The 24,891-nt window shown below is 37.8% G+C and overlaps 1 protein-coding gene across 4 annotated transcripts in view; it reads left to right on the top strand.

Annotated features, from left to right (window-relative positions):
* The window catches only part of CA10 (carbonic anhydrase 10), a 791,040-nt gene that overhangs the window by 741,713 nt on the left and 24,436 nt on the right, over positions 1–24,891 (top strand). For 3 of the 4 annotated variants that reach the window (XM_070478462.1, XM_070478463.1, XM_070478464.1), the window contains one exon: positions 22,072–22,167. The exons of the other annotated variant lie outside the window; for it this stretch is intronic. In XM_070478462.1, the coding sequence (XP_070334563.1) occupies positions 22,072–22,167 (96 nt within the window). The remainder of the gene's footprint in view (positions 1–22,071; positions 22,168–24,891) is intronic. 4 annotated transcript variants of the gene reach the window in all.

Raw genomic sequence — 24,891 nt, 5'->3', positions numbered from 1 at the left:
CTTACAGTCCATAGTGATTATATTATCTCCTGTTCACACTTTTCCCTTGTTCCTAGTCTATACCTCCTATGATCAGAACTCAGTCTATTGTCAGCATAAAAAATAATAATAATAATCACAACCTGAAAAATAGAGGTTATGTTTTATCCAGTGGGAATTTTTAGGACTTCAAACCCAGGAGACAGCAACTCAAGTAACCTTGAAAGAAAGCTTTGATGAGGTAAGGGGAGGAGCCAAATTATATAGAAATCCAACAACAAAGGGCAGGTAGCCAGAACATCAAAAAGATTATTGTTAAAGAAAACCAAATATCTCAAGTTAAGGAATTTAGTACTTTTCTATGTATGGGAAGATCCAAGATTCTGGGCTCACTGAAATCATTCCTTTCATATGCATCTCAACTGTCTGGGGCCAGTATCCGGTGTTTTTCACAATCTGAGTTCCTCAGGACTCAGCTTACAGCTGCCAGATCACAGGTATTCTCCTTCTTGAGTGCCTTTAAGCGTTGGAGGGCTGGAATCACTGATGACTGTGACATCTTTGTTTACTGATATGGCAGGAAATGCTCCATTCCTCAGTCCCTCACCATGGTAAAAAAAAAAAAAAATTCAACCAATACTTGAGAGATATTTCATGACCATTTTTTTGTTCCACAGCACTGGGATGCTCATCCCAGATCAGGCAAAATTCTCATTATGCCATATGCACCATATATGCTGTATATTCTGTGCTGCACTCAGTCATGTCCTGGGGTTGAAGGTTTGAGTACAATGCAATTAGCAGGAAACCTTTATATTTCTGCAACACATAACAGTTTAGAATAATCAGTAGAATTATGACTGATAACATTATATTAGGACATATCAGATTAGTAATTCTGTATAAATTCTGGAATATATGAATAACATTTATACATATGTTACAACATAAGGTTCACCTTCAATCACTTGACAACATTTCTGAATTAAAAATACCAAATAAACTTAGTTTAACACACCTCTCTGAGTTGTCTCAGAGATGTTTCTTTGAAGCATTTGAGTTAGCTGGAGGCTAAAAGAGCTTTACTTAGATTTTGAATTTGGGAAATTTGTTAGAAATATCAAAAAGGTTTTAAAAGAAAACAGGATCATAGGTCACTGGAAAAAAATATATGTATTCATTTAACCAAATTCACAATAACTATTAAAAAATAAATACAGATCACTTACAGGCATCGAAACACACAATTTTTTATCAAAAAGGAGCACTTTTAACAGAAAGAGGAATCAAACTACAGTCTTGCATTAGCTTACTCAACAAAATACAATTAACTTCAATCTAAGCTTAGTTAATCTTTACTAGCCATAAAAGTTTTTCCTCCTCAGGATTCCTTTTCACAGTATCTCATCATTTTTTGTATCCACCCTGTCTCTCATTTTCTATCCAAATAAAATCAACCAGCTCATTATTTCTCTTTGCTCAATAAAATGTAATTCCATTCCTCATACATTCTTTGCTGAAAACATATATTCTACTTCTTACCATATCTTGAAATGTTACTGTATCATTCTTAAAAGCTTTAATTACATGTTTAAATTAGAATCCTTGAATCTTAAAACCTTAATTTTTAGTAAAAGCTAAGAAGTAAGCAATTATGAGCTTTACATTGGCATTTTATAGTTCGGTGAGTGATAACTTTTAAAAACATTTGTTTTCTTATAGAGGAACTCTCAGGGTGACACCAACTATTTTTCATTAATAGTCCTAAATGCCTTCAGTTTCTCTATTTAGTAATTGATGTCTCAGTATCTTCTACTATTTAATAAACTTCCATCATTTAACTTAAATTAGCACAGCTCTAGATTAAGTTACCAAATATCTGGAAAGAACATTTTAAGTAGACATTCCTAAAGTGTAAAAGAGACTACCCCAAAGCTCTGATCTCATTTACACTTACTTTAAAATTTCATCATATCAAGTTATTTTCCTTGCAACAGATACGCTGTGCTGTGCTTAGTCACACAGTTATGCCCACCTCTTTGCAATCCCATGGACTGTAGCCCGCCAGGCTCCTCTGTCCGTGGGGATTCTCCAGGCAAATATATTGGAGTGGTTTGCCATGCCTTCCTTCAGGGGATCTTCCCAACCCAGGGATCGAACCTAGGTCTCCCACATTGCAGGCAGATTCTTTACCCTGTGAGCCACCAGGGAATTCCTTATTATAACTGTTGCAGGCTTCCCTGGTGGCTCAGAGGGTAAAGAACCTGTGTGCAATGCGGGAGACCTGGGCTCAACCCCGGGATTTGGAAGATCTCCTGAAGAAAGGAACAACTACCCACTCCAGTATTCTTGCCTGGAGAATTCCAAAGACAGAGGAGCCTGGTGGGCTACCATCCAAGGGGTTGCAAAGAGTCAGACATGACTGAGCAGTAGATATAATAAGGTCTTATTTATTAAACCTAGTTACAGTAAAGTATTATATTTAATTTTAATGACTCAATGATATGGCTACATTAATTAGGTTAAAAAACTTAAATATTAATCAATTTTAATTAATACCAGGTCTCAATAATAGCCATTAATACCAGATATCAACTTAATATTCAACTAAATATTGAATATTTAGTTTCCCATGTCATGTGAACTTGAAAGTCACTTTGGCCAGTTTCTTTAAAGGTAACTGTTTTCATTTTAAATTAAATAGAATTCTTTATAAATTTAATATTGATGATACTTTCCAGAAGTAGTGATATCTCATGTTTATAATGGGTACACAGATATAAACAGACAAATTTAGGGTTCTCATACTTCACTAAAATTTTAGTTATGAACCAGGTATTAAAATATAAACACAATTAGTAAGTTAAAATTAACTTATAATTAGTAAGTTACTTACAATTGTGACTTGCAATTAGCAAGTTACAATCAGTTGGAGAGTATATTAAGGTTGCTTTTTCAGATGATTAAGGGTTACTATCTGTAAAGTTTGGCTGAGAGAGCATTCCCAGTGGTTTGAATTTTTAAGTTGCTATTTCCCCGCCTTGATTTTAAGTCTTGTTTAATTGACGTAATTAGGCTTAGTCTCATGTCCTTATGGCCTGCATTTGTATTTTGGTTTGTAGAGATTTGTAAGAGAAAGCCATTTGTTTTAGTTTCCTAAAGAACAGTTTTGCCACCTAAAGATACTTAAATCAGTGACAACATTTTTAACTAAACTGAAATTTATTTTATGAGTTTTACAGTCTATAACTTTTACAGTTTAATTTATCATGCCTTTCTGAAAAATTTTGTTTGTAAAGACCTTTCTGAGTTTACAAATTGAATCCAAAACAAAATCACTGTTTTTATTTTTATTAGCACTTGTATGTTAGTTCCCAGTTTTACTTATTTGTGTGTCTCAGGTAGCCCTATTGGTTAATTGTGTTTAGTTAATATTTCCGTAGTGACAAGCTATGTGTCTTGTGTTATAATACCACACAGGGGAATTATTACCCAGTGAAGTGTATCTATCACATAATACAATTATATAAGAGATGTAGCCATCTTATATAAGTCCCATGTAAATATGTTGTAGGAAGGGGGGCGTCCTCCAGGGCCACAAGAGTGGGCTCTTTCTAACACTTGGAAAAGAATTGTCGAGGAGACACATGTGCTGACAAAGCAAGAGATTTTATTGGGAAAGGGCACCTGGGTGGAGAGCAGGAGGGTAAGGGAACCCAGGAGAACTGCTCTGCCACATGGCTCACAGTCTCGGGATTTATGGTGATGGGATTAGTTTCTGGGTTGTCTTTAGCCAGTCATTCTGACTCAGAGTCCTTCCTGGTGGTTTAGGCATTGCTCAGACAAGATGGATGCCAGAGAGGAGGATTCTGGGAGGTGGCCGGACATATGGTGTCTCCTTTAGGCTTTTCCCAAACTCTTCCTGTTGGTGGCAGCTTATTAGTTCCATGTTCCTTACCAGGACCTCCTGTCATAAAGCAACTCATGCAAATGGTTACTAGAGAGCCTGGTTATGGTGGGCAGTTTCAGTCAGTATGTTTTCCCTATTAATTATACAAATTTTATATATTTTCATTTAAATTTGGTCAATTTTTATGCATTTAAACTTTAGTTTTTAAATTAGGAGCAAATCAACAAACTTTGGTCTTAGAGGAGGTGTTTTAAAAGTTTTTCTTTTTTTTCTATCCCCTGTCCATTTTACCTACTTTTATATAAAAGTTCTGGGAGCCCTAGAGTGAGGTTGAGCCAAGGAGGTCAGGCCTTTGGCCTGATTTTGTCCCAATAATTGCTGGCCAGATATCTCAGCGCAAGTGCTTTTAGCCTCTTAGATATATATTTTAAAATTGGAGTAAATAGAACAAATCTCTTTAGTTTTTATTGTAAGTGGTCTCTTTTGGCCCATTTAACCTTAGGTAGTGTGCTGTGCTTAGTTGCTTAGTCATATCTGACTCTTTGCCACCCCATGGACTGTAGCCTGCCAGGGTCTTCCATCCATGGGGATTCTCCAGGCAAGAATACTGGAGTCGGTTGCCATGCCCACCTCCAGGGAATCTTCCCAACCTAGGGATCAAACCCAGATCTTCTGCATTGCAGATGGGTCTCCTGCATTGCACACAGATCCTTACCATTTGAGGCACCAGGGAAACCCAAGAATATTGGAGTGAGTAGGCTATACGTTTTCCAGGGGATTTTCCTCACCCAGGAATCAAACTGGCGTTTCTTGCAGTGCAGGCAAATTCTTTACCAGCTGAGCTACCAGGGAGGACCTTAGGTAGTGTAGTAATATCAAATCTTGTTTTAATCACATAAATCTCCATTTTATTTATCCTATTTTAGGTAGCCAAACAAAGATTTCTTTATTTATTTGAGATAATTCCTTTTAAAATTTACCTTGTTGTAAATAATAACTATACTTTTCTTACAAATTTTTCTGTTAACAATTATTCTAATGCTCTTATTAGCATATCTAAGACCCATTGAGGGGAAGCAAAGATCACATATGAAACCTCACAAGTTTGTCTTACTTGCTTTAAACAACAAAAGTTCTTAGGTAAAACATTAGACATAGTTTTTCAGCTTTAATTTTTGTTTTATAGGTACCAATAAAATAACTGTTTGTAATGAGAGCACTCTAGATTCACCGATTTGTCAGTTTCCCCAATTTTAAAAGGATTCATTTGGCCATCAATAAACATTATCTCAATAGTGATTCAAACCACTAAGATGTAAGGGGAGGATATAACCTAAAGTCAGAGGGTTTACTCTCAAAAGTAGTAAGACAAAGGCCACATTTTCAAAAACACCAACAAAACACACAAACACAGAATGTCCTAGGAAGATTAGATGGGACACTTACATCTCAAAGACACAGAGAAATGTAGATTTCCCCCTAAAAGGCCTTTGTTTAAAGCCTGAAAAGATATATATATATTTTCTAATCCAGCGTATAACCTTAATGTAATTTAACTGTGTGTGCAATGAAAAAGACCACTCAATTTTCAGGGTGAAATTTCCTTTAATTCCCAGATAAGTTTTGTACATGTATTTACCTAGCTGTGTACTGGCTAGAGGCCAACAGTCTGTCATTTTGTCTTCTTTTGTTTTGAAACCTTTATTTCCTATTTTGAAGTCAGTTTGCCAAGATAAAATTGCTAGTAACGATTGTGTGGTGGGCCTCTGTGTGCTGCTTGGGAGCTTAACTTCTCTGATATTGCTCCAAAGTCGTTTTAGTTGTTTTAACTCCTTCTATCATATTGCAGGTCTCCCAGTGTGCTCAGATCTTCCATGATGTGGTGCTCAGATCATGGAATGACCAATTTTTAAGCATGTCCCTGGTTGAGCAGTTTGTTAACTACATGAGTGAGTTTCCCTATAAGGACAGCTTCGTGGTGTGAAGTCGTCTCCACCACTCTTGCAAGCTTTTCAGTTACTTGAGAATGCTGTTGCTGACCAGGAGGAGAGAATCCCTCTTCAGTGCTCAGAACCTCTTATAAATTTTCAGTTTTATCTTTACAAACTTTAGTAAGGTAGCCAATTCAAGGAAAATGACAGGCCAGTCTTCCCCTAACCATTCAGTTCCATTTTATGCAGTATGTAACTGAGCAAATCTTCCCAGTTTCTGAACTGAGACTAACCACTCAGCATCCAAACTGAGTCTTCCCAGTGCATTAACACCCAGGGTAACCTTCTCAGTGCCTAAACTGAGCAAATCTTCCCAGTCCGTCAACTGAAGATAACCCACTCAGTGTCTAAACATCAACCCAGGTACCTCTTCTTGAAACCAAGTTTCAGAGGATAACCTCTTCTCCCACTGAGTAGAGCTTCAGTTCATCATCAAATAACAGGAGAGCCTAGAAACAGGAGGGACTCACTCAAATTCATTTAACATAAGGAGGTGGATGGACACAGGTGACCTTGCTGGTACCAAGGGTCCAGATCCTCGAAGAGTTCAGGTGGAGGCGAGGAATCTGATCTGGCTCCCTCATGGTCACCATAACTGTCGATATGAAAATACTAGCCTAAAAAAGAAAAATACTAGCCTAAAGTTGAGAGTTATCTTTTATTTGGTGGGAATCTTTAGGACTTCTAGCCCAGGATATAGCATCTCAAGTAACCCTGAGGGAACTACTCTGAGCAGGTAGGCAGAGGAGTTAGGTTATATAGAAATCTTACAACAGAGGGGAGGCAGTCGAAACATCAAAATATTATTGTTAATTAAAGTAAACCAGATATATCAAGTTAAGGAATATAGTGCTTTTCTCTAAATGGGAAGCTGCAAGAGTCTGGGTTAACTGAAATCATTCCTTTCATATGCACCTCAACTATCTGGGGCCAGTATCCTGTATTTTTCACATCCTGAGTTCCTCAGAGCTCAACTTAAGTAGTGGCTGCATTCTGATGGCTGTTAGATCATAGTTATTCTTCTCCTTCCTAAATGCCTTTAGGCATCTGAAAGTTGGAATCACTGATGACTGTGACATCCTTGCTTACTGATAGTAGAAAGTGTTCTATTTCTCATCAATAAACAATGACGCCACAGTCATCAGCGATTCTAGCCCTCCAAAATAGGCTCTAAAGGCACTCAGGAAAGAAGAATGTCTGTGATCTGTCAGCCACCAGGACTGCAGTCATGCTATACAGTGAGCCCAAAGGGAACTCAGGATTTGAAAAACACAGGATACCAGCCCCAGATAGCTGACATGCATATGAGAGGAATGAGCCAGACTCTTGAATCTTCCCATACATAGAAAAGTGCTAAATTCCTTAATTTTAGATATCTGGTTTTCTTTAGTTAATAGTAATCTTTTGATGTTCAGGTTACCTGCCCTTTGTTGTTAGACTTCTACATAACCTGACTTCTCCCATCGCCTCCTCAATGCAGTTCTCTCAGGGTTACTTGAAATGCTGTCTCCCAAGCTTGAAGTCCTAAAAGTTCCCACCATGTACAACATAACTTTCAACATTTATGTTGTGACTATTTTTTAAGTCAACACTGATATGGCAGGAAATACTCCATTTCTCACTGTCTTCCAACATGCATAACACATGCACCCCTAAACTCATTCAAAATGAATCAGAAGAGGGGTGAACAGCCAGGCAAAATAGGGCCCTGCTAACTAGTCAGCAGTATCTGTTAAACCAGCACTTCTCAAGTACTAATAATGTACATTCAAATCACTGGGGATTTGTTAAAATACAGATTATGATTCAGGAGGTATAGAGTAGGGAATAAGATTCTGCATTTTTCTAACAAATTCCCAGATCTGTGGCTGGTCCCTGCACTGCACAGTGAGTAGCAAAGTATTATGTCATCTTTTAAAAATATCTAATTTGTGAGAGGAGTAGGAGGAAATCTATTCAAAATAGATTTATTTCAAGTTTATGTTAACTTTATAAAATCACCATTTTTGTGAATTAAAAAGTCAATTTCATATGATTCAATCTGATCTCAATCTTAACCAGCTTACCATGAAACATAGAGGAAGCAAGACTTTGGATCAAAATTCTAAGCACGTTAACTTGAGTTTAGAGAGAGCACAGCCTCACTTCTATATTGCCAGTCCCTTTCTCACAGTCCCTGGCCCCATGGAACTCCACTCTATGGGGCAACCAAGAGACATTTTCCTGCCTTTTCAGTCTTATACATTGGAGAGAATAATCACTCCACTGGGTTGCCTTCTATTTGACTGTTCTCCAAAGCCTAGTTCTCAGAACATGCTGAAATTTCAAGGAATGTTTTCTAGGTCACATGGTGGGAAGGTCTTAGTAGATGGCAAATGTGTTTTGATTCTCATTAAGAAATTTACTCAACATTAAAAGGAGGTGTGACAGGTCCCTCCTTAGCTCCTGTTTCTCCATCTATGTAAAATCCTGGCTGTGTGGGTGGGAGGGAAAAGGTGGTGGTCGGGGGTGGGGGGGGTGGGGAGTGGGTGGTGAGACTGATGAGCCCAGGCCTGTAAGTTTGCCTGGCTTGAGTTCTGTACAGGCATAACAGATTCACTAACTCCTGCCTGAGGTTGCCTTTTTGATGACAGAATAACTGCTGTATAACCATTTGCCATCATTGGCAAAACTCACAAGAAGTGAAAAAGTGATAAACAAAAAGGATATTTTGAGAGAAGCAATAATATGTGCTCCCAACAAGGGGAGCTCTATGGACTCAAGATATTCAGGCTATTTTCAGATTAACAGTACCACCCTTCTGAGTACACACTGATGGGATATGGGATATTGATGCTTATTGACTATGTTGCACTGGTCCTCCACTCCAGCTACCCTCTAACTGGAGAGTTTTTAAAAAGTACCAGTGCCTTGTTCCCACCATAAATGAATCAGAATTTGGCATAGGTGGATTTTTAAAGCTCCCAGTGAAGGTTGCAGTTCACTAGGTTAGATATATTTTTGCAAAGATCAAGGAAAAATACCCTTTTCTGGTCATTGACTTTCTCAGTTTCTAAAACAATACCTCCTTTTAAAATTCAATGTAAGATATTGGGAATAAAGAATACTCTTTATACTTTCAGAGTCATAAATCACTTTTATACACACCATCTTATTAGATACTCCAATAAGTAGTGCTACATATTAGAGTAGTCCAATAAGTGTCTTATCACTTATGACAAGATGGAGAAGTAGAAGGATGTTTGCTCATCTTCTTATGCAAGAATTCCAAAACTGCAACTCGCTGCTGAACAACTATTGACAGGAGAATGTTGGATACCACAAAAAAAAGATACTCCACATCTAAGGGCAAAGGGAAAAACTCCAACAAGAAGGTAGGAGGGGAGAACTCGCTTTTAAAATCAAACCCCATACCTGCCAGAGCCGTTCGGAGGGCTCAAACAAAACTTTATGGGCACCAGGACCCAGGGGCCTCACAGAGACTGAGCCAGACCTGCCTTTGAATATTTGAGTGTCTCCTGTGGAGGCACGGTCAGCAGTGGTCTGTCACAGAGACAGGGACTCTGGCTGCAGCAGACCTGGATCACACAGCGTGTGGCATAAGTCCCCTTGGAGTAGGTCACCATTAACCCCACCATAGAGCCACCGAGCAGATGAATCAAAAAATGCAGAACAATTATAGCAAAGAAATTCTCATGCTGTTAAGAAAGTTCTAAGACCCACAGCAGATTTCCCAATCTGCACATCTGACAAAGGGACTGAGAACATGCAGCAAATTGGACTTTGGAGGCTAGTGGGATTTGATTGCAGAATTTCCACAAGACTGGGGAAACAGACTCTTGGATGGCATAAGCAAAACTTTGTGTGCACCAGAAACCAGAAGAAAGGAGCAGTGTTCCCATAAGAGACTAAGTCAGACTTGCCCGTGAGTGTTCAGGAGTCTCCAGTGGAGGTTTGGGTAGGCAATTTGGACTCATGCCACGCAACTGGAAGGGAACGAACACAGCTCCGCCCATCAACAGAAATTTGGATTGAAGATTTACTGGGTGTGGTCCAGCTTCCTCCAGTCAGTCTCTCCAATCAGGAAGATTCTATAAGCATCTTATCCTTATTCATCAAAGGGCAGATAGAATGAAAACCACAACCACAGAAAACTAATTAAACTGATCACATGGACCACCACCTTGTCTAACTCAATGAAACAATGAATGGCCCCCTGTAGGGCCACCCAAGGTGGGTGGGTCATGGTGGAGAGTTCTGAAAAAAAAAAAAATGTGGTCCACTGGAGAAGGGAATGGCAAACCACTTCAGTATTCTTGACATTGGATCATTAAAAAAGCAAGAGAGTTCCAGAAAAACATCTACTTTGTTGAATACGCCAAAGCTTTGACTGTGTGGATCACAATAAACTGGAAAATTATTCAAGAGATGGGAAAACCAGACCACCTTACCTGCCTCCTGAGATATCTGTATTCAGGTCAAGAAGCAACAGCTAGAACCAGACATGGAAAAACAAACTGGTTCCAAATTGGGAAAGGAGTACCTCAAGGCTGTATATTGTCACCCTGCTTATTTAACTTATATGCAGAGTACATCATTAGAAACGCTGGGCTGAGTGAAGCACATGCTGGAATCAAGATTGTTGGGAGAAATAGCAATAACCTCAGACACACAGATGACACCACCCTTATGGCAGAAAGTGAAGGAAAACTAAAGAGTGACTTGATGAAAGTGAAAGGGGAGAGTGAAAAAACAACAACAAAAACAACTCAACATTAAAAAAACTAAGATCATGGCATCTGGTCCCATCACTTCATGGCAAACAGAAGGGGAAAAGAATAGAAAAAAAAAATGAGAGATTTTATTTTTGGGGCTCTAAAGTCATTGCAGATGGTGACTGCAGCAATGAAATTAAAAGACACTTTCTCCTTGGAAGAAAAACTATGACAAACCTAGACAGCATATTAAAAAGCAGAGACATTACTTTGCTGACAAAGGTCCATCTAGTCAAACGTCTGGTTTTTCCAGTAGTCATGTATGGATGTAAGAGTTGACCATAAAGAAAGCTGAGCACTGAAGTACTGATGCTTTTGAACTGTGGTGTTGGAGAAGACTCTTGAGAGCCCCTTGGACTACAAGGAGATCAAACCAGTCAATCCTAAGGGAAATCAATCCTGAATATTCATTGGAAGGACTGATGCTGAACCTGAAGTTTCAATATTCTGGCCACCTGATGCAAAGAACTGACTCATTTGAAAAGACCCTGAGGCTGGGAAAGATTGAAGGCAGGAGGAGAAGAGGATGGCAGAGGATGAGATGGTTGTATGGTATCACCACCTCGATGGACTTGAGTTTGAGCAAATTCCAGAAGTCGGTGATGGACAGGGAAGCCTGGCTTGCTTCAGCCCATGGGGTCGCTGAAAGTCAGCATGAAAGTCAAACATGACTGAGTGACTGAACTGAACTGATTATACTCACATCAACCTGTGGAAAATACTAATATTATTATAGAAAGAAAAGAAAGAAAGTGAAGTCGCTCAGTCATGTCCAACTTTTTGTGACCCCATGGACTGTAGCCTACCAGGCTCCTCCCTCCATGGGATTCTCCAGGCAAGAGTACTGGAGTGGGTTGCCATTTCCTTCTCCAGGGGATCTTCCAGACTCAGGGATTGAACCCGGGTGTCCCGCATTCCAGGCAGATGCTTTAACCTCTGAGCCACCAGGGAAGAAAGATGTATGCTGATCTTTCTTTGACATTATTTGCAAAAGACAAAAAGTGGAAACAACCTGAAAAGTATTGAGAGGATGATAAACATGTTGCAAGGCATTTATATGATGGAGAATTCTACAACTATTAGAAAGATTTAGGCAGATTCATTTACATGGTCTTAGAAAGATATCTACAAACTTTTTTAAAATTTTTCAAAAGTTTTAAAAATCAAGTTCATAATTACTTACAAATATAAATAATTCAATTTCCATTGTTTCTTTCCTTTTCTTTTTTCTTTTTTTTTTGTTTTTTTTTACACAATTTGTTCTATAGTACTGTGATGTAATAGATTATAGAAATTTTTACACAAATAATATATTTAAAAAACACAAAAATTAAAGAAAACATTTTTAATCTTACAGTACAGTACTACTGCTGGCATACAGGGGCTGGCATTGAGTTAACAGGCAAGAAGAGTTACTGACTGACTAGAGGAGGGAGAGGAGGTGGGAAATGGTAGAAATGAAGTATCATCAGCAATAGGAGATGGAGGGCAAGCTGTGATTTCACTCACATCTGACGATGATGGCACAGGTTTTGGTTCCTTGCTGGATTCAATCCTATCTACACTCTTGCTCTTGGACATCCTGGGCTTGAAATAATGGTACTGTACTACTGAACACTATACAGTACTGTACAGTGTAGTACACAAATAGGATGCATGTATGTGACAATATATGTAAGACATGAACTAACTTATGTGACTGGACAAAAGAACTCATGTTCGCACCTTTGAAACTTAACAACTTCATATGTAGGGACTTCCTGTAATCTTTACTTACATGACAACAGACAATGACCACCAAACCCCTACATATCACAGAGTAAATCCTAGTCCCTGATCCGTTAGAAGAGCTCCTCCAGCCCTAACAGCAATTGACCTCATCATAGGATTTTAGTTCAATACCAAAATTATCACTAAGTCCATTGATACTCTGACAATACATGGATAATAATGAGACATCATCCTAAAAAGCCCCTCCCCAGGCCATCCTACACCAACTGTTCAAAAAGAACTTTCATCTGGGCTCTTTACATGCTTTCAGAAGTCCTCTTTCTTTCTTTCTTTCTTTCTTTCTTTCTTTCTTTCTTTCTTTCTTTTTTTTTTTTTTCATTTATTTTTATTAGTTGGAGGCTAATTACTTTACAATATTCTAGTGGTTTTTGTCATACATTGACATTCTTTCTTTCTTTCTTTCTTTTTTAAATACATCTCACCCTCTCCTCCTCTCTCCCCATGTCCATAAGTCTATTCTCTATATCTGCTTCTACATTGCTGCCCTGTAAATAAATTCTTCAGTAACATTTTTCTATATTCCATATTTATGTGTTAGAATATGATATCTATCTTTCTCTTTATGACTTACTTCACTCTGTATAACAGGCTCTAGGTTCATCCACCTGCTTAGAACTGACTCAGATGTGTTCCTTCCTTTTTATGGCTGAGTTTTATTCCTTTTTTTTCATTCAACTGTTTTTTCTATTTATTTTTATTAGTTGGAGGCTAATTACTTTACAATATTGTAATGGTTTTTGCCATACATTGACATGACTCAGCCATGGATTTACATGTATTCCCCATTCCGATCCCCCCTCCCACCTCCCTCCCCACCCCATTTCTCTGGGTCTTCCAAAAAGAATTCATTTGAATCAGTTCTAATGAGATGGATGAAACTGGAGCCCATTATACAGAGTGAAGTAAGCCAGAAAGATATTCCATTTTTTTTTTCCAGGTCCACTGTTTTTTTTTTTTTTTCACTTTTTATTTTTACCGAGATATCTTTGATGTATAAAAATTGTATGCATTTAAGGTGTACACTTTGACATTTTGATACATGTACACATTGTGAAAGATCACCAGAATCAAACTAAATAACCTATCCATCACCCCTAAATAGTTACCAGTGTATGAGTATGTGTGATAAGACTTAACTTAGGATCTATACTTTTAGAAAATTCCAAGTTTACAGTATACTATTCTTAGCTATCACCACCATTCTGTTGCTGCAGAGCTCGAGAAATTTTGTACTAGAGTACAATAACCTCATTTCCCTCTCCACTCAACCTCTGACAACCACCATTCCTTTTTTTTTTTTTTTTTTCAAGTGGAGTCTAATTACTTTACAATATGGTAGTGGGTTTTGCCATACACTGACATGAATTAGCCATGGGTGTACATGTGTTCCCCATCCTGAAACTCCCTCCCACAGTCCTCCGTATGCCATCCCTCTCAGTCATCCCAGTGCACCAGCCCTGAACACCCTGTCTCATGTATCAAACCTGGACTAGTGATCTGTTTCACATATGATAATATATATGTCTCAGTGCTCTTTTCTCAAGTCATCCCACCCTCCCCTTCTCCCACAGAGTCCAAAAGACAGTTCTATGCATCTGTGTCTCTTTTGCTGTCTCACATACAGGGTTATCATTACCATCTTTCTAAATTCCATATATATGCATTAGTATACTGTATTGGTGTTTTTCTTTCTGACTTACTTTGCTCTGTATGATTGGCTCCAGTTTCATCCACTTCATTAGAACTGATTCAAATGTATTCATTTTAATGGCTGAGTAATATTCCATTGTGTAATGTACCACAGCTTTCTTATCCATTCATCTGCCAAAGGACATCTAGGTTGCTTCCATGTCCTGGCTATTACAAACCGTGCTGTGATGAACATTAGGGTACAAGTGTCTCTTTCAATTCAGGTTTCCTCTGTGCGTATGCCCAGCAGTGGGATTGTTGGGTTTTATGACAGTTCTATTCCCAGTTTTTAAAGGAATCTCCATAACGTTCTCCATAGTGGCTGTACTAGTTTGCATTCCCACCAACAGTGTAAGAGGGTCCCCTTTTCTCCACACCCTCTCCAGCATGTATTGTTTGTACACTTTTGGATAGTAGCCATTCTGACGGGCATGATGTGGTACCTCATTGTGATTTTGATTTGCATTTCTCTAATAATGAGTGATGTTGAGCATCTTTTCATGTATTTGTTAGCCATCTGTATGTCTTCTTGGGGAAACATCTGTTTAGCTCTTGGCCCAGTTTTTGATTTGGTCTTTTATTTTGCTGGAAGTGAGCTGCAGGAGTTGCTTGTATATTTTTGAGATGAATTCTTTGTCAGTTGCTTCATTTGCTATTATTTTCTCCCATTCTGAAGGCTGTCTTTTAACCTCGCTTATAGTTTCCTTCGTTGTACAAAAGCTTTTAAGCTTAATTAGATCCCATTTGTTTATTTTTGCTTTTATTTCCATTACTCTGGGAGGTAGGTCATAGAAGATCCTGCTGCGGTTTATGTCAGGGAGTGTTTTGCCTATGTTTTCCTCTAGGAGTTTTATAGTTTCTGGTCTTACATTTAGATCTTTAATCCATTTTGAGTTTATTTTTGTGTATGGTGTTAGAAAGTGTTCTAGTTTCATTCTTTTACAAGTAGTTGACCCGTTTTTCCAGCAGTACTTGTTAAAGAGATTGTCTTTCTTCTATTGTATATTCTTGCCTCCTTTGTCAAAGATAAAGTGTCCATAGTTGTGTAGATTTATCTATGGGCTTTATATTTTGTTCCATTTATCTATATTTCTGTTTTTGTGCCAGTACCATACTGTCATGATGACTGTAGCTTTTTAGTATAGCCTGAAGTCAGGCATATTAAAAAGCAGAGACATTACTTTGCCAACAAATGTCCTTCTAGTCAAAGCTACGGTTTTTCCAGCAGTCATGTATGGATGTGAGAGTTGGACTGTTAAGAAAGCTGAGCACCAAAAAATTGATGCTTTTGAACTGTGGTGTTGGAGAAAACTCTTGAGAGTTCCTTGGACTGCAAGGAGATCCAACGAGTCCATCCGAAAGGAGATCAGTCCTGGATGTTCATTGGAAGGACTGATGCTGAAGCTGAAACTCCAATATTTTGGCCACTTCATGTGAAGAGTTGACTCGTTGGAAAAGACCCTGATGCTGGGAGGGATTGGGGGCAGGAGGAGAAGGGGACAACAGAGGATGAGATGCTGGATGGCATCACTGACTCGATGGGCATGAGTTTGAGTAAACTCCGGGAGTTGGTGATGGACAAGGAGGCCTGGTGTGCTGCGATTCATGGGGTTGCAAAGAGTTGGACACAACTGAGCAACTGAACTAAACTGAACTGAACTGAAGTCAGGCAGGTTGATTCCTCCAGATCCATTCTTCTTTCTCAAGATTGCTTTGACTATTCGAGGCTTTTTGTATTTCCATACAAATTGTGAAATTATTTGTTCTAGTTCTCTGAAAAATATTGTTGGTAGTTTGATAGGGATTGATTGAATTGAATCTATAGGTTACTTTGTGTACTATACTCATTTTCACTATATTGATTCTTTCAATCCCCAAACATGGTATATTTCTCTGTCTATTTGTGTCCTCTTTGATATCTTTCATCAGTGTTTTATAGTTTTCTATATATAGGTCTTTTGTTTCTTTAGTTAGATATATTCCTAATTATTTTTATTCTTTTTGTTGCAATGGTGAATGGAATTGCTTCCTTAATTTCTCTTTCTATTTTCTCATTGTTAGTATATAGGAATTCAAGGAATTTCTGTGTGTTAATTTCATATTCTGCAACTTAACTGTATTCATTGATTAGCTCTAGTAATTTTCTGGTGGAGTCTTATTTCCACCAGAATAAGAGGATCATATCTTCTGCAAACAGTGAGAGTTTTACTTCTTTTCCAATCTGGATTCCATTTATTTCTTTTTCTCCTCTGATTGCTGTGGCTGAAACTTCCAGAACTATGTTGAACAGTAGTGGTGAGAGTGGGCACCCTTGTCTTTTTCCTGACTTAGGGGAAATGCTTTCAATTTTTCACCATTGAGGATAATGTTTGCTGTGGGTTTGCCATATATAGTTTTTATTATGTTGAGGTATGTTCCTTCTATGCCTGCTTTCTGGGGGATTTTACCATAGGGATTTTACCATAAATGGATGTTGAATTTTGTCAGAGGTTTTCTCTGCATCTATTGAGATAATCATGAGTTTTAACTTTCAATTTGTTAATGTGGTTTATTACATTGATTGACTTGCAGATATTAAAGAATCCTTGCATCCCTAGGATGAGCCCACTTGGTCATGATGTACGATATTTTTAATACATTTTTTGGATTCAGTTTGCTAGAATTTTGTAAAGCATTTTTGCACCTATGTTCATCAGTGATATTGGCCTCTAGTTTTCTTTTATTGTGGCATCTTTGTTTGGTTTTGGTATTAGGATGATGGTGACCTCAAAGAATGAGTTTGGAAGTTTACCTTCCTCTGCAATTTTCTGGAAGAGTTTGACTATGGTCGATGTTAGCTCTTCTCTGAATTTTTGGTATAATTCAGCTGTGAAGCCGTCTGGCCCTGGGCTTTTGCTTACTAGAAGATATCTGATTACAGTTTTTATTTCCATGCTTGTGATGGGTCTGATAAGATTTTCTATTTCCCCCTGGTTCAGCTTTGGAAAGTTGTACTTTTCTGAAAATGTGTCCATTTCTTCCAAGTTGTCCATTTTATTGGCATATAGATGCTGATAGTAGTCTCTTATGTTCCTTTGCATTTCTATGTTGTCTGTTGTGATTTCCCCATTTTCATCTCTAACTTTGTTAGTTTGATTCTTCTCCCTTTGTTTCCTGATGAGTCTGGCTAATGGTTTGTCAATTTTATATATCTTTCAAAGAACCAGCTTTTATCTTTGCTGATTTTTGCTATGGTCTCTTTTGTTTGTTTTTCATTTATTTCTGCCCTAATTTTGAAGATTTCTTTACTTCTACTAACCCCAGGGTGCTTCATTTTTTTTTTTCTAGTTGCTTTAGGTGTTAAATTAGGTTATTTATTTGACATTTTTTCTTATTTATTGAAGTAAGCCTGTATTGCTACAAACCGTCCCATTAGCACTGCTTTTACAGTGTCCCATAGGTTTTGGGGTTGTTGTGTTTTCATTTTCATTAATTTCTATGCATATTTTGATTTCTTTTTTGATTTCTTCTGTGATTTGTCGGTTATTCAGAAGCTTGTTTTTAGCCTCCATATGTTGGAACTTTTAATAGTTTTTCTCCTGTAATTGACATCTAATCTTATTGTATTGTGGTCAGAAAAGATGATTGGAAGGATTTCCATTTTTTAAAATATACCAAGGCTAGATTTATGGCACAGGATGTGATCTATCCTGTAGAAGGTTCCGTGTGTACTTGAGAAAAAGTTGAAATTGATTGTTTTAGGGTGAAATGTGCTATAGATACTGATTAGGTCTAGCTGGTCCATTGTATCATTTAAAGTTTGTTTTTCCTTGTTAATGTTCTGTTTAGTTGATCTATCCATTGGTGTGAGTGTGGTATTTAAGTCTCCCACTATTATTGTGTTATTGTTAATTTCCTGTTTCATACTTGTTAGCATTTATCTTACATAGTGTGGTGCTCCTATGTTGGGTGCACATATATTTATAATTGTTATATCTTCTCATTGGATTGATTATTTGATCATTATGTAGTGTCCTGCTTTGTCTCTTTTCACAGCCTTTATTTTAAAGTCTATTTTATCTGATATGAATATTGCTATTCCTCCTTTCTTTTGGTCTCCATTTGTGTGAAATATCTTTTTCCAGCCCTTCACTTTCAGTCTGTATGTGTCCCTTGTTTTGAGGTGGGTCTCTTGTAGACAGCATATATAGTGGTCTTGTTTTTGTATCCACTCAGCCAGTCTTTGTCTGTTGATTGGGGCATTCAACCCATTTACATTTAAGGTAATTATTGATAAGTATGATCTCCTTGCCATTTACTTTGTTGTTTTGGCTTCGAGTTTATACATCCTTTCTGTGTTTCCTGTCTAGAGAAGATCATTTAGCATTTGTAGAAGAGCTGGTTTGGTGGTGCTGAATTCTCTCAGCTTTTGTTTGTCTGTGAAGCTTTTGATCTCTCCTTCATATGTGAATGAGATCCTTGCTGGGTACAGTAATCTGGGTTGTAGGTTTTTCTCTTTCATCACTTTAAGTATGTCCTGCCATTCCCTTCTGGCCTCAAGAGTTTCTATTGAAAGTTCAGCTGTTATCCTTATGAGAATCCCCTTGTGTGTTATTTGTTGTTTTTCCCTTGTTGTTTTTAAGATTTGTTATTTGTGTTTGAACTTTGTTAATTTGATTAATATGTGTCTTGGGGTATTTTGCCTTGGGCTTATCCTGTTTGGGATTCTCTGGGTTTCTTGGACTTGGGTGACTATTTTCTTTCCCATTTTATGGAACTTTTCAACTATTATCTCCTCAAATATTTTTTCATGGTCTTTCTTTTTGTCTTCCTCTGCTGGGACTCCTATGATTCAAATGTTGGGGCACTGAACATTGTCCCAGAAGTCTCTGAAGTTGTCCTCATTTCTTTTAATTCTTTTTTCTTTTTTCCTCTTTGCTTCATTTATTTCTACCATTCTATCTTCTACCTCACTTATCCTATCTTCTGCCTCCATTGTTCTACTGTTGGTTCCCTCCAGAGTGTTTTTGATCTCATTTTTTGAATTATTCATTTTTGATTGACTCTTTTTTATTTCTTCTAGGTCCTTCTTAAACATTTCTTACATCTTCTCAGTCGTTGTCTCCAGGCTTTTTATCTGTAACTCCATTTCGTTTTCAAGATTTTGAATCATTTATTCTATACTCTCCTTTTGTGAGTTTGACTACTTTATTTTCTACATATGAGTGAGTTTATTAAGTATGTGTCTTTCTGTGTCTGGCATATTTCACTTAGCATAAAGTACTCTGGCTCATCTAGTTGATTGGTGTTGTCACATATGATAGGATTTCAGTCACTATTATTGTTGAATAATATTCCAGTATGTAGGAAGGAAGGGGCATGTATCACATTTTCCTTATTCATTCATCCATCAGTGGACCCTCATGTTGCTTCCATATTTTAGCTATTGTGAATAATGATACAATGAACATGGAAGTGCAAATACCTCTTTAAGAGTTAGATTTCATTTCTTTAGGACATATATGCACAGTAGTGTTGCTGGATTATGTAGTTGCTCTATTTTTCATTTTTTGAAGAACTTCCACATTGTTTTCCATAGTGGCAGCACCAATTTACACTTTCACCAACAGTGCACAAGTCTTCCCTTTTCTCCACATCATCATCAATACTTGTTATCCCTTGTATTTTTTTTTAATGGCCGTTATAACAAGTGTTAGGTTATATCTCGTCATGGGTTTGATTTGCATTTCCTCAATGATTTGTGATATTGTGCACTTTTTCATGTATCTATTGGACATTTGTGTGTTTTGTTTCAAGAAACGTCAATTTAAAGTTTATTATTATTATAATATTATAATTATATTATTATTATATATAAATATATATAATATATTATATTATTATTATATATTAAAGTGCCCATTTTTAAAGTCAGGTGTCTGTTTGTTTTTGGTATTGAGCTGTATGAGTTACCTGTATATTTTGGATATTAATCCTTATAAGATACATGGTTTGCAAATATTTTCTCCTTTTCTGTAGGTTGCCATTTTACTGTTTTGGTTGCTTCCTTTGAGCTTCTTAGGTGGCTGTAGTGGTAAAGTATCCACCTGCCAATGTGGAAGATGCAAATGATTAAGTTAGATCCCTGGCTTGGGAAAATCCCCTGGAGTAGGAAATGGAAATGGTAGAAAATGGAAAATTCCATGGGCAGAGGAACCTGGCAGGGCTACTGTCCATGGGTTACAAGGAATCAGATATGACTGAGTGACTGAGCGCACACACATTTTACTTTGCGGAAGTTTTCTAGTTTGATACAATTCCATTGTTCTATTTTTGCTTATCGCCTGTGCTTCTTGCTGTCATAATAAAAAAGCCATTGCCAAGACTAATGTCAAAAAATCTTTTCCTATGTTTTCTTTCACCTACTAGTTTTACAGCTTCAGATTTAATACATAAGTCTAACCCACTTTTAGTTGACTTCTATATGTGGTATGAAGCAGAGTCCAATTTCATTATTCTGCATGGGATAGCTAGTTTTACCAAAATAATTTACTAAAGAGTCTATCCTGTGTTCTTGACACCCTTGTAGAAGAACATTTGACCATAAGTGTGAGGATTTATCTCAGGGCCCTCAGTTCCATTATGCTGTGTGTTGTCATGCTCTCCTCCAGGGGGTCTTCCAGACCCAGGGATCTAACCTGCATCTCATCTCGTATGTCTCCTGCATTATCTGGCAGGTTCTTTACCACTGGTGTGCCACCTGGGAAGTGCATTGTTCTATTAAGGATATTGGCCTTTAGTTCTGTTTTCTTGCAGTGCCTTTGTCTGGCTTTGTGTCAGGATGATTCTGGCCTAATAAAATAAATTTGGGAATGTTCTTTCTTCTGTGTTTTGGAAGAGTTTAAGAAGGATTGATATGAATTCTAATTTGAAAGATTGGTAGAACTCACCCACAAAACCATCTGATCCAGGGATTTTATTTTATTTATTTTTTTCTGAGAAGTTTTTGATTGCTACTTCAATCACCTTATTTGTACTCATCTGTTCAGGTTTCTATTTTCTTTTGATGCAATATTGGTAGGTTGTATGTTTCTAGGAATTTGCCCATTTAATATTTTTTAAACTCTCTGTGTGTGTGTGTGTGTGTGAGTGAATGAGTTATAAACACAAAAATATATGGAAGGGTATGTACTAAACTCTTAATAATCATATTGCTTGGACTACAATTAGAAAAGTTTGGGACAACTTTTTTTTAAATTTCTCTATCATTTAGTTTATCACAAAATTATGCACCCATGCTGCTAAAGTATATTTTAAAACCACAGCCTGAAATGAATGCATAAAGTTTCAACAGGCAGATTACTGATCTTCATTCAATGAGGAGCAAGTTAAGTCCTGTACAGATAACCTGGGCAGGCTGATGCATCAGAAACCTAAGCCACCAACTTCCTCTCCCTCAGGAGCACTTCACCTTGCAGGTGGGCCAGTCTTCCCCAGAGTCACTTGACTGACAGGATCTAGCAATTCCCTGCTTGCCCATGGCCATGAAGAAGATTTTCTTGATGCTAATGACCACTGTAGGTACAGCCTGGAAAGCTGGCCCACCTCTGTAGGGCAGTTCTGCTTCTAATAAGGAAAAATAATTTTACATACCCTTTAGTGGAAATGTCCTCAAATGAAGCCAGAGCCAGATGGACACTGAACTTATTAAAGCCATGATTGTTACCAGAAAATAATTGCAAATATGTATGGATATTTTTGTATATGTGTGTGCATGTGCATGTATTTTATGACACACACCATATCCCTCAAATCTTAATTATAAAATTATCTTTCCAATTACTTTTCAATTTACTTTACAGTTTACCCTTATGTAGGGTGGCTATGGAGTGCCTCACATCTTTTAATGTTACGTTGTTGTTCTCATTATTGCATTATTGCTTTTTCCTCCTGCCAGGTGCAGCTCATCCACTATAACCACGAGCTATATACCAATGTCACAGAAGCTGCAAAGAGCCCAAATGGATTGGTGGTAGTTTCTATATTTATAAAAGTAAGTGTGTTGCATTCCTTCATTCTTCTTTTCTTACCATTTCCACCCCAATCACAATATCAGTTTATAGTCCTATTGAATCTTAGAAAAATAGCAAAATAACCCAAGCTGCATAGATATTACCAAAGGGAAATATCTATGTCCAACATTTATGTACATGAGATTTATGAAAAATAAAGACACTTTCTGTGAGTTGCAAAAACAACGAGTTCAGAGCACTGGGGCCTGAGGATCCAGATAGTTTCTGTCCTGGAGAGAAAAACAATGCTGGCTCCAGGGGCAGGTTTTAGGTCCACTCATGCAGAGGAATCAGAAGGAATCAATGGAAGGGAGGATGGTTTCTCACTGATACCCCATAGGATTAAGACGCTGTCAATCAGATGACCCTTGGAAAAAGGGATAAAAAGAAAATGTGAGATGTCCCTTCCCCTCCAAGCACTGCACTAAACAGTTCCCTCCAGCTTTCAGGAATTGCTTTGAGTATCATCTTTCCCTCCCAGTTTACCTCTCTCATGTAAACATCCCTGTGAATAATTAAGAAAATTCACCAATGCTGGCTTTATGACATTCTAGGGTGGCTCCACATCTCCTTGTGGTCATCATCAACAGCATGCTTCCAACAAATAAAAGTTTAAGTTGTTAAAAAATTACACAACATTTTGACCATTGTTAGGTGAAACAGGTTTGCAAATTAAAAATAAAGAAGAAGAAGAAACACCTGTCACCAGGCACTAGGAAAGGTCACCAACAAGACTGATCCTTTCACTACAGATAGTGGATTATGGGAAATGCTACCACTATAGCTGGATCTCTTGAACCGCTGGCCATTGGTTTCCTTGTGCACCTCCTCACTGGCTGGACAATATCTCTTGCATCCACTGATCCCCCATGCACCTGTCTTTGCCAGGGCTCTGTGGCCCAGCAGCCAGATCACCTCCATGCCCTGTCCTCAGCAGGTCAGACCTGAGTGCTTTGGGGAAGCCTCAGGAGCAGACCTCTGTGGGAGGCCCACATGCAGAGGTGGGGCTAAAGCCTTAGCTAAAGCTCAAGAATTGAGTGAATAAGGAAGAGGAATGAAAATCTTCTGTGTAATTGCATAAGCCACAAATTAAATCCCCATGATTAGCTGGATAAACTCTGCATCTGTGGAATATATGAATAGACAATGAGTGTTCCCACAACTGAGACCAGTCGATGGGGTCAAGTACATATGATGATTGGGCCAGCTCAGAGTCTGAACTGCCCACACTTTGTCCACAACAAGTCCAGAAACCCACCTAGAGAATATCAGGGAAAGCACAATTTGGCTGGGGATCATAGTAGGGGTAAAAACACTGACAGATGAGACACCAAGAAAATATGCTTATTGCTATTTTTATATGTTCTGTTCTGTCGCTGCTTTCATTATTTTTAATGCAGCTTTTATTTTTCTATTTTTACTTTGCCTTTCCGTTGTTGTGTGTTCTTTCCTTGCTTTGCTTTTAACATTTATTTTACTTCATTTTTAGTTTGTATTCTACTTTGGTTTTCTTTCTTGTTTTTCTTAGTTTTGTTTTTAATTTCTCTGATTTGGTTTTTAGGTTCCTTTATTTGTCTTGTTGCTCTCTGGTTTTTTATTTTGATTGTTTTTTGTTCCTATTTTTGTATGTGTGTGTATGTTTTAATTTTTCTTTTTCTTTATTTCCTTTTTCTTTTACTATCTACCTTGGGTTTTATTTGTTTCTTCATTTGTTTTCCTTTTTAAAAAACTATTGTCCTTTGTTTTTGTCTTTGTTATTTGTCTTGGGTTTTGTTTGTCTGTTTATTTTCTTTTCTGACCCTTTTTTCATTGCACTGTGTGGCTTGCAGGATCATGGTTCCCTAACCAGGGGTTAGGCCTGAGCCTCTGAAGTGGGAGTGCCAAGGCCAGGACATTGGACCACTGTTGAATTTCTTCTTGTTGTTGTTCAGTCACTAAATCATGTCTGGCTCTTTGCAACCCCGTGGACTGCAACACCCCAGGCTCTTCTGTCTTTCATTATCTTGCAGAGTTTGCTCAAATTCATGTCCATTGAGTCAATGATGTTATCAAGCATATTCTTTACCACTGCACCACCTGGGAAATCTCAGAGAATTCTGAGACCCAAGGAATATTGATAGGCAAAATCTCAACAGAAAGTCTCCACCTTGACTCCAAGGTGCTTAATACGTCATGCTAAAAAACAAGCATAACTGGAATACAAACCCACCTATTAACAGACAGGCTGTCTAAAGTGCTAACCACACAGGTATACCAAGACACACCACATGATGTGGGCCTGCCCATCAGAGGGATGAGACTCAGCTCTACCCACCAGAGCACAGGCACCAGTTCTTCCCAAATGGAAACCTACACATGCTATTGGGCCAACCTCATCCACCGGGGGCAGATATCATAAGCAAAAGGAGCAATGGCCCTACAACCTTCAGAAAGGAGACTTCAAAGACAATAGGTTAGACACAATAAGAAGAATAATAAATATGGTGAAACTGGTAAAAACACAAGATCAAATAAGTGAAGAGGAAATAGGCAATCTATATGAAAAATAATTCAGAGTAGTGATAGTAAAGATGACCCAATTCTCAGAAATAAACTTGGAGGCATGGGCAGAAGATAGATAAAGTGTTTAACAAAGACTTAGATGAACTAAAGTACAAACAGTAATGAACAACCCAATGACTGAAAATAAAAACACTCTAGAATGA

This window comes from Odocoileus virginianus, chromosome 17 (genome assembly GCF_023699985.2).
Source record: "Odocoileus virginianus isolate 20LAN1187 ecotype Illinois chromosome 17, Ovbor_1.2, whole genome shotgun sequence".
In the NCBI taxonomy this organism is placed as follows: Eukaryota; Metazoa; Chordata; class Mammalia; order Artiodactyla; family Cervidae; genus Odocoileus; species Odocoileus virginianus.
This window is presented reverse-complemented; position numbering and strand designations above follow the sequence as displayed.